Source organism: Bactrocera latifrons, unplaced genomic scaffold (assembly GCF_001853355.1).
Source record: "Bactrocera latifrons isolate USDA-ARS-PBARC rearing strain unplaced genomic scaffold, ASM185335v1 scaffold_10, whole genome shotgun sequence".
In the NCBI taxonomy this organism is placed as follows: domain Eukaryota; kingdom Metazoa; phylum Arthropoda; class Insecta; order Diptera; family Tephritidae; genus Bactrocera; species Bactrocera latifrons.
This window is the reverse complement of record NW_017534408.1, coordinates 2,365,558-2,375,906: the sequence shown is the minus strand read 5'-3', so window position 1 is coordinate 2,375,906 and position 10,349 is coordinate 2,365,558. Positions and strand designations below refer to the sequence as shown.

Genomic DNA, 10,349 nt, shown 5'->3' with positions numbered 1-10,349 from the left:
ATAAACAAGTAAAAAAAAAATAACTGTATGTGCAAATAGTTGGCAACTCGCCGCCACTCGCTTACCTGTTCATGCTTTTGTTTCTATTTTCTGCAAAATTTTTATTTCTTTTTTTAACTCCAAAGCTGTTTTGCGCACCGTTGGAATTCTGTTTGCTGTTTTTTCATCTGTCTTCTTTTTATGCGCTGCTTTTTTAGTTGCCTTACTGCTTTTTCTTACTTCTGCTTTTGGTTTTCGCAATTCACTGCCACATGCGGCACGTGAATATGCAACACAAATTGCAACTTAATAAACTTCGTTGCCGTTAAATGTCAGATATGGCAGTGCAACAACAAAAATAAAGAATTACTATCACATTGCCTGCTTAGTTGTTGCTTTGGAAAGAAGGAGAAATGAGCAAAAACATACGCACACCATTAAACTGACTTATGCTGGATCTAATTGCGTTGACGATACCTGATGCTACTTGCCACATTGTTGTTGACTGTTGCACTTTTGTTTTCCCTCATTTCTGCTTTTCTACTTGTTGTCATTATTGCTGCTATTGTAATTGTAGGGCTGAAAACAAAGGTATTTTTGCATAAACCCAGTTGGATGTCTTTATGTTTGGCGCGCCCGTGGTGTTGCCTGAGTGGCTTGTGTTGCAGAATTTGCGGGAAGAGTTAATATTGGTTGTCAGGTGTCCCATAGAGTTGGATAGTTATGCAAGCAGAGTCTCAGAAGTGTTGTAGTGTCAAAAGAACTCAAAAAGAGGAAGGAAATATTTCGCTAGGTCAAGATAGAGATTACTGATTCTAGAGGCTACACTTTACGTTTTCGAACAATACTTTCTAGGGGTTGCTAATTTAGTGCTGACTAACGACAGAATTAGTGACACAATTAAGGTTAGAATACACTTTTAGTTAACTGATTAGCTCTTTAGTCAATTTTAGTAAATGAACAAACGGTAAAAAAGATTCTAAATTTTATGTTTGAATTTAAAAAATAACTGAGTATGAGTACCGCAATTTGTACTCTCTAAAACCCGCTATAACATATATAGTATACATTTTTTTATACTTTAATTACTTTTTTCAATAGCCTGTTTTTAACAGATCACGCTTGAGTCGTGTCCAGCTGTCATGTTACTAGAAGATCCGATGTTTTTGAGCCACATTTTGTTCAACGATGAGACCCATTTCGGGTACAAAGGGTATTTAAACAAGCATTAGGGGGAATAGCAACCTTAAAAGATTAAGAAGCTGCAATTTCAAGCGGAAAAAAAACGGTTTGGTGTGGATTGTGGGCCGGTGGAATTATGGGTCCATATTTCTTCAAAAATGATGCCGGTGAGTATGTAACCGTCAATGGCGATCGTTATTTCGCCACGATAACCGACCATTTGATGTCTGAAATAGAAGTTCGAGATATTGGTGACACTTGGTTTCAACAAGACAACGTCACTTCCCACAGAACGTACCAATCAATGATTTATTGAGAGAACACTCCGGAGAGCAGATAATTTCACTTTTTAGGCCGGTCGATTGGCCACCAAGATCGTGAGTTATCACAACGTTAGACTTTGATATGTAAAGTCTAAAGTCAAGGCGGACTCACTTTGAGTCAGGTCTTGGAACAAAACATAACGCGTATCATTCGCCAGTTACCAGTTAAAGTGTTCGAACGAGTCATCGAAAATTGAACTCGACGGATGGACCATCGGAGACGTAGTCTTGGTCAACATTTAAAATAGATAAAAAAAAAAAAAAAAAAAAAAAAAAAAAAAAAAAAAAAAAAAAAAAAAAAAAAAAAAAAAAAATGCTAAATAATATTCTTTCGAATAAACACTCCTCATTAAATTTAAAGTTGTGTGTTTTTTCTTTAAAAGAAGTAGAAAACTTCGAAATGGATCACCTTTGGAAACTAATTGACAGATATTCAACCGTTATTTTGGTTCGGCGAAAACTGTTGTACTATATGCAAAGTACCAGCTTAGCTTATTGACTGATACCTCTTAAAATTTGTATCTACATTTTATTCCACTAAAACGCGTTATTATACAAAAAAAAGTATGTATAATTTTTCTGCACAAAGTAATTCTATTTATCGATCGGAAACTGCACTTTTACGGCTAGAAAGCAAAAACAATTGACAGTCACACTCGGAAAGACGATGACGATGCCGACAAGGGAAAGCCAAATAACGGGAAACGGAAAAATTATTACGGGAAATTTTCTAATACATACATATATGCATATATATGTATGTGTATTAGTTGCATATTTGCCGTTTGTTTTGTCTAGCAAATTGTTGGAGCTTTTTACTTTGTGCTGGAAAACAATGAAAAGCGAATAATACTCGACGCGACACGACAATTCACTTTCACTGCCAACAAGCGTACGAAATGTTAGCGATGTGTGTGTGTCTGTGAAATATACACACAAGTCAACAACAAAGGTGTATGCGAATGCGTCAAATATGCAATTCATTACAGCATTTTACACATTGCTAACAAATTTGTTGCGCTAACACACACACGCTTACATATATGTATATATGTATACACTTTTGTTAGTTACTGTATACGGTGAAATATAATAAAGGCGAATTAACTGCTGTTTCTCGTCGCACAATTAATTTTATTGCATTCAATTGTTTTTAGTCATACAAGTGACGCTCGAGACGTTGTTGTATTGTATAATACGATCAGTGATCCCAACTTGGGAATCTTTACCGATTTTTGCTTTTTTGTTTGTTTTTATTATTGTTTTCTCTTTTCGAGTCAAGGCTTACGATAATGATATGCACGTTCCATTGATTTAGCACGTCGCAAGTAAGTTACTACAATTACTTAATTTGATACTTCCCTTTGCCAGTGCATTAAAGTTTATTAAGTGTATTTACATACATACAAATAAACACGTCTTGAATGAATGTTCAGTGTCTTTATTTGAAGGGAGAAAGAAGCTTTATAAATTGTTCTGGAAAATATATAATACTCATAATAACAAAAGTGGTGCTTATTAAATAATTTGATAATAAACAAGGTTTCAAAGAGGGTGTCATGCGATTTGCTAAAGCATTTTTTGTTTATTAAATAATTTTTTCGAGAAGATTGTTTTGGCAGCAGAGCGGCTCAGGCACATTCCAGGAACTTTGCGTAAGATCAGAAGAACTAGAAACTATTATTGGTCATCATAACTTGAAAGCTATAAACTATTTCATCTTTCTCTCTCGAATTCACCGAAAATCATGTCAGATTTGGAATTACATATAATTACTCTTGTGCTACTTTGGGGAGCAAAGTAACATTTACAAGACCCTCAACATGCTAATTCTAATATGAATTACCGACTAGATGACTTCTGGAGTGTACATTAGCAAAAAGTCTAGGAAGGGCGTGTGCATCTTCACGAATTGTACACATTTCGCTTGAGGGAAAAGATCCGTTTAGGATTTTCGAAAAAAATCGAAAAATTGTTTAGTGATTTTCGGAGTCGGTCGGACTTGTCGCAGTTTACGTCGAGATCTACAAATCGCAAACGTACAAAATACAGCTTGTGCAAGAACTGTAGCCACTCGACCTTCCCAAGAGACATCGCTTCACTCTATGGGCTCTTGGAAAGGTCCTAAGAAAATCCGACGTTTTCGAGCCAAATTTTGTTCAACAATGAGACACATTTCAAAGTCAAGGGCGACCGTTATCGCTATTTGATGCCTGAAATTTAAGGTCGTGATTTTTGCGACATTTGGTTCCAAGAAGACAGCGCCACTTTCCACACATCGCATCAGTCAATGAAACTATTGAGAGAAAACTTCGGTGAGCAGATAATTTCACGTTTTGGGCCGGTCGATTGGCCACCAAGATCCTGTGATTTCATACAGTTAGATCGGTTTTTGTGGGGATATGTAAAGTCTGAAGCCTTGGAGCCAAACATTACGCGTGTCATTCGCGAGTTTTTTCAGTAAGGTTTGCCTTTCCATCATGTTATGTTTCAGGTTGGTACAACACTTGGACATTGTCCAAAACGTTTTCGAAAAAGGCGTTCATCGAAAAATTATATTCTCTAATGAGGCTTATTTATTGCATTTGTATTCCCGAAAATTGTCCTTTTGAAGCGGATTGTCGTATGGCCGCAACAATGAGTTTCATTTTTTCGAGATAATACGATGTTGACCGACTTTTTACCGGAATTTCATGAAGTCGACACGGACGATCTCTATTTCAAAAAAGACGGTTCGTTGTTTCATTTTTCACGTCTAAACATGGACACATTGCGTACAAATTTGGACAACTCGTAAATTAGAGAAATGGTCCTGTCAAGTGTCTCGCTAATTGCGTTTGCGGTAATAAGCCAGCGCTGAAGGAGAACGAAGACGACATTTAGCGCACTATAGTAGAAATTCCAGCCGAACTACTGAACCGGGTCATAGATAACCACCGACAATTTGTTTAAACCATAAATGGCATAGAATTATCTATATTTTTCACCAAATTTGAGTGTTTTATTCCATTTTAACATCACTAAATTCTTGTTGGTCGACTTTTTATATTACAAAACCTCCCCGAATATTTCTTTTGCTAATGACATTTTGGTATTCAAAGTCACACTGCAGCTATGAAGGTTATCTACATATATGCGTTTTCAAGAGATCTCGGTCTACATAACCTGAACAGAACATATGGTACACACCAGGCTATATGCAAACATGTGACGGGTATATGTGTTTACGGATATTTTGAATTTTCCACTAATTGTTTATTTGTAAGATTGTAATATTGTTTGGAAACAAATTGGTAAGAATTTGTAGTTTGCCAGCCTTTTCAGCAACTTCGATGTTCTTACAGAACGTAAGTTCCCTGGCAGCGTAATTATCGCCTTCTAAGACGTTTCACAAAATTCAATTTTATGTTGCTGCCATCTGTCGCCTTATCATTGGGCCTTCATGTTGACTTGTATGTAGCATACTGTAGATACATATTTGCGGGCGTGTGTGAGTTTCATTTTACGTTTTCCCAATAGCAGTCTTAAGAAAGTGAACTAAAAGACTGTTATGCAAATTTACCTTCGCTGATAACCCTCAATTTCCACATTTATAATATTTGAACGCTTTCGAATAACAACCATGTAAACGCACAGTCAAAAATAACGCTTATCAATCATTTGAAATTTTGTATTATCTTTTGACAGCTTAAAGTTCGATAAATATGAAAGAGCAGCTGTGAATTTTTAAGAGTATAGGTATTTTTCATATAATATATTATCAGCGGGTATTTACAACAAAAAGTGCACATACTTATTTATATCAACTAGAAACACATATGTATATTCACATGTATGTATGTATTTATAACTATCTCTAAGCGCATGCATACATATTTACACTAAAGGTGCTAGCATAAATGGAGGGGAAAATTACGCTCAGTAGTTGTTGTTTTTAAATTGGTAATAAAATTAGCACCGGTTTTGTTGCTGTTGCTGTTACTGGCGTTCATAAAGCAAATGCAAGACTTGCAAAGTACGTAATTGAAAGACATTAAAGCGATCAGTGATCGGAAATGATGCATATGAGTTTGTGTATGTATATAGCATACATATATAGCCCCCATTCGTATGTAGTCGTTCGTTGTGTTTGCTTAACCGGTTATTGACGATGATCGTGATCGCAGCTGATACAAGCCATTGTTTGTGCGTTTTCTTAATTTCTATTATTTATACTTTTTGCTCCAGTGGTGTATATTACTTAAAATCCAGTTTGTTTATCTAATATATATAGTGAGTCGTGATTTAAGGTTTTTGTGAAGGCACGGCAATATGAATTTGGGTTATGAAGCACCACAACACTCGATAAATAAGTGCCATGATCACTTTGATTGAGATTCATTTGCGGTTTTGCCAATAATTGAAAATAATTAGAATGATTTTCCTTGTTGTTTTATAATTCTTGGGCGCATAGTAATTACTTGTATTTTAAAATTAGCACTGTTATTGAGGTGTTAGGAAACTGGTACTAACATTTTCGGCTTGTTACTGTTTCTAATGCCACTTATGGGTGAGAAAATCTCGGAAAAACATGAACTTCAATGAAAAACAATGGAATTTCAAATATTTTTGTAAGAAAACACTTTACGAACAAAGAATTGTCGCAGAATCGTTGCGAAGGTAGGAAAAGGCACAAGCCTACGAGTGGTACAAAGCTTTCAAAAACGATCGAGAGATCGCTGAAGACATGCCTCGTTCTGGACGACCTTCGACCTCTTCAACTGATGAAAATATGGTATTAAAACAATAAAGAATATGGTGATTGAAAATCGTTATAGAGAGATGGCAAGAGAGCTCGAAATCTCTCGCTAGTCCGTTCGAATAATTTTGGTGGATATTTTGGGGTGTAAAACGCATTCTTGCTCGAATCGTCCCAATAAAGCTTTTTTTCAAAACCAATACCGTAAATAGGTCTCTTTGGACATGCTTGATCGTTCAAATTCCGATCCCACATTCATGGAGTGCATTATAACTGTCAAAGAGATATGGATTTATGAGTTTCCCATGCCAACAAGTCAGAAATCATCGGAATGAATGAAAAATCGAATCGAAACCAAAAAAGCCACGCCAAAGTCGTTCAAAAATCAAAGTGATGCTCATTGGTTTTGTCGACATTCGTGGTGGTTAATGATTATCCGTCGAAAACGGGCGGAATTGTGGAAGAACAGTTCATGGATTTTACGCGATGATAATGCATCATCGCATCCAGCCACGATTGTGACCAAATTTAAAGCCAAAAACGCAGTGATTACCATCGATAAACCAACTGCAATTAGCGCTCCGTGTAACCCGTTTTCAGTCGAACAAAGAGATAAAACATAATTCGCTGAAGAAGCTAAAGGTCCCCAAAAGTGCTTATGAAAAGTGTTTCGAGGACTGCAAAAATCACTGACATAGGTGTAGTATTGATGAATATTTAAATATTTTGCGTTTTATTTACAATTTCCGCGTACTTTATTATCATAGAATCCAATAGATGATTCCTTTATTTTTTGTCCGATAGATTTCGCATAAGTTTTGACTGTACACGATTCCTAAAATTTTTATCGTTTAATACAAATTTTAAAACATTTGTGTTTACTTGGCGAGAGCAAGTTTTATACCTCTTCGAAAAAGCCGAGTCCGAATCCAGCTTTGAAATTCAACGAAATGGTAATACCTTCGATGTGTGTTTTTTGGACACCATTTTTGGACTGACAGATGAACTTCGTGGTGTTCGAAAGAACGTTGTTCAAGTAAATTTGTGGATTCTTATACATTTTGTGAAGTAAATGGAGAAAGTTTTACGAAATTAAATTGATTTTCATCATTCAAAGGAATGCGCTTTCTGGAGAAGTTGTTTACTACGAATATTGATTACGACTTTAAGATTACATATATAAAAGCCTCTGTAATAAGTGCCTGAGTGAGCAAAGGAAATCTGTTAAATCGTGTTTATATTCAGATAATTTAATGAATCAGTGGATTTTAATAGAATTTCTTAGAGTTGAAAACAAAATTGTTATGAAGACTGACTAATTATGAAATTCTTTCAAATGTTCGGATATGGTTTTGCAATCTTATCGTAAGTGTGCCTCAAATCTCTACAAAAAACTGAACTTACTTTAATCATAACTATGTACATACATATGTATGTATGTATAAAAGTTGGCATGAGCAATTCAAAATTTCGCTCGAAGCATGCGGTTTTTCATTTACGCGCCGGCGTATTCCAACATGCATTCTGGAACAAATTAAAGAATTTATGATTTTTAAAATGTCCAAGCGATTTTATTTAAAGCGTTTAATTTTTCCATACACAAATACACTAGCGACACTACTCGCATGCAATTTGTTTCCATTTAAATTGGGTTGCCAGCGGCGGCGAGCGAGTAGCGAGTGCTGGCTCACTTAGCTCGTTTGGCTGCCACAAACGGCCACCAGGTTTTAGCACCATAAACTTGTTATTATTTATTGTTGTTGTATATGAATACAAATATAAATATGCGTGTAGATGTGCGCTTGTCCAAGCAGATCTCGGCAGCTCTCATTTTTTACCACTGCTCGTGAACACGCCGAACAGGTCTTGCGCGGCGAGCGTGTGCGCTGAGAACGCAGCATGTTGTTGTGGATCTTGCAGGTACTTGTTGCCAAGAACAACAACAACAATATACATTTAGGTTTTGTGTGCCTTGCAAAAACAGCAAGCAAAAGCAGACAACAAAAAATAGCAGATAAAAACGCGACAACAACAACAAAAGCAAAAGCAACAACATTAGCAGCTCGTGCTTGCCTAAAATATGCGACCGCTTGGTTTCTGACTGTGACGACACAGCTACTAACACACACACACGCGCACGCACGCTCATTCGCTGGCCCGTAAACGACCGTTAAAGCCAAACGTCTTAACTACAATGACATACATATGCATACATTGCATGTGCGTGCGCGCGTGTGTGTGTATGTAAATAAGTATACGGCGATCGTCAGCCAAGCACCAAAAAGGTCACATTTTTAGTCAGCCGTTGTCGCCGTTTTCTATACTCTTTTATACACTTTTCTTTAATTTTTTGTTTTTGTTTTTGGAAATTTATACTTTATTGCTGCTTATTGCTCACTTTTGGCTATAACTGGCTTTCACATTCTCCTTTAAGGTTGCTTTTCGTAGTTTACCTACTTGCGATTGTTCCAGCTTCGTTTTGGTCGGCTTTGTTGCTGTTGTTGGACTGATTGTTGTCGTTATTGTTGTTGAAGTGAAAAGGCATTGGACGTGCTATACGAATTGGCGATTTTCACACTGGCCGATAATGCAACCAAAACAATCATAAATAAACAACAAAAACGTATAAAAATCGCCTTCACACACATACACGTACGTATGTATGTTTGTGTGTACGTACATAGAAGGTAAATCGCGTGCACTTGTCTTGGCGAAACACTTCCGCTTCTACGCGTTTAAGTATTTCTCGCTAAATACCAGCCGATTGACACCCGCGCACACTATAGATTACGATCGAGGCATACTTATGCACACACATACATACGTATAGACATGCAGTTGAAAGCGTTTTGTATAACCGTCGAAGCACGCAATGCGTACGCGTTTAAATGACAAACTAGCACTTGGTTTATTTATTAATTTTTCAAAAATTCTTTTTAATGCTTCACTCCAACAGCGATCACCACTTGAGACGTCTACAGCGACTGTTTGGCAGGCGAACACGTTTCACACAACTGAAACCGAAAACGACTTCCAACTAACTGGCTTTGCATTTTCTTATGGCAATCAAGCGACGGCCCAGTCGAGCGGACACTCTCTCCGGCGCGATCGCTTCGCAGTCAACCGCAGTCAGCGCCAGTCAACGGCATTGCCACCGGCAGTTATGTTCCAGTTAACTTCTTTGCGCGATGTCAGCGTCAGCAGCGGCGTCAATGTGTAATCGATGTGTTTGTTGTTGCAACTCCACTGCTCATTTGTTGTTGTTTGTTGCTTTTGCTTGTGGATCGTGTTCGCTCTAACGTATTTTTTCGCATACTCTCCGTTTGGACGTTCTTGCTGTTGCTCCACAATTGAATGCGCAACGATCGTCATGGCTTTTATTTACAAACATGATTGGCTATGTGTGGGTTGGTTGTACTCGCGGTACTCGTGAGAGCGTATCCCAATAGGTGAAGCGTTCGACTCAATTCGAATAAGAATATGTAGTTTTTTGGTTTAGAGTTTGGTAACTACATCATTTAGTTACTGACGGAGTTTTCAGTACTTCAATTTAAAAAAAACAGTGCCTTAAGGGGTTTATAAGCACTTGTGGATTTCAAAAAATCCAATTTTTGTTCAATCAATTCAAACATATGATAATATTCTCCGAAAATTTAAAGTCGACCTGGCAAATATACCCGAGCATATTTGTAAAAAAATGTTAGTGTAATCGGTTCACAAAACTTTAGATATGTTTTTTTCAAAAAATCGTTTTCGAAGTTGGTAAAAAAATGTTCGCTGTAATTGCTGGACCGAAACTAACACGGTTGTGTATACTGACTAAAGAGCAATACCAACAGCTCCGTCAGGATCGGGAAGGGGCTCTTCGAGCCGTTCGGTATCAAACGAGGTTTCAGGCAAGGCGACTCCTTTTCGTGCGACTTCTTCCATCTACTTCTAAAGAAAATAAATCGAGCTGAAGATTTGAATAGAGAAGAGATCTTCTACAAGAGTGTACAACTGCTGGCGTATGCCGATGACATGGATATCTTTGGAAAAAGGGTCGAAGCAATTGGGTCTAAACGAAAGCAAGACGAAATACCTCCTAACATCAAAAAAACTGTCGTCGCTCTGCGAAAGATTTATGG

The 10,349-nt window shown here is 37.2% G+C and overlaps 2 protein-coding genes across 4 annotated transcripts in view; both read right to left on the bottom strand.

Moving 5' to 3' along the window:
• Positions 1-8,768, bottom strand: part of LOC108966747 — a 40,255-nt gene extending 31,487 nt beyond the window's left edge. Inside the window, exons 1-2 of one of the 3 annotated variants that reach the window (XM_018929791.1) lie at positions 8,680-8,768; positions 66-374 (exon numbers count right to left, since the gene is read on the bottom strand). In XM_018929791.1, the coding sequence (XP_018785336.1) occupies positions 66-73 (8 nt within the window). In that variant the 5' untranslated portion in view covers positions 74-374; positions 8,680-8,768. Of the gene's footprint in view, positions 1-65; positions 375-8,620 lie in introns of all 3 variants that reach the window. The other 2 variants (XM_018929805.1, XM_018929799.1) reach the window with 2 other exon arrangements.
• LOC108965686 overlaps positions 7,718-10,349 on the bottom strand; it is a 60,113-nt gene continuing 57,481 nt past the window's right edge. Inside the window, exon 6 of the mRNA XM_018928264.1 lies at positions 7,718-7,746. Coding sequence (XP_018783809.1) covers positions 7,718-7,746 — 29 coding nt within the window. The remainder of the gene's footprint in view (positions 7,747-10,349) is intronic.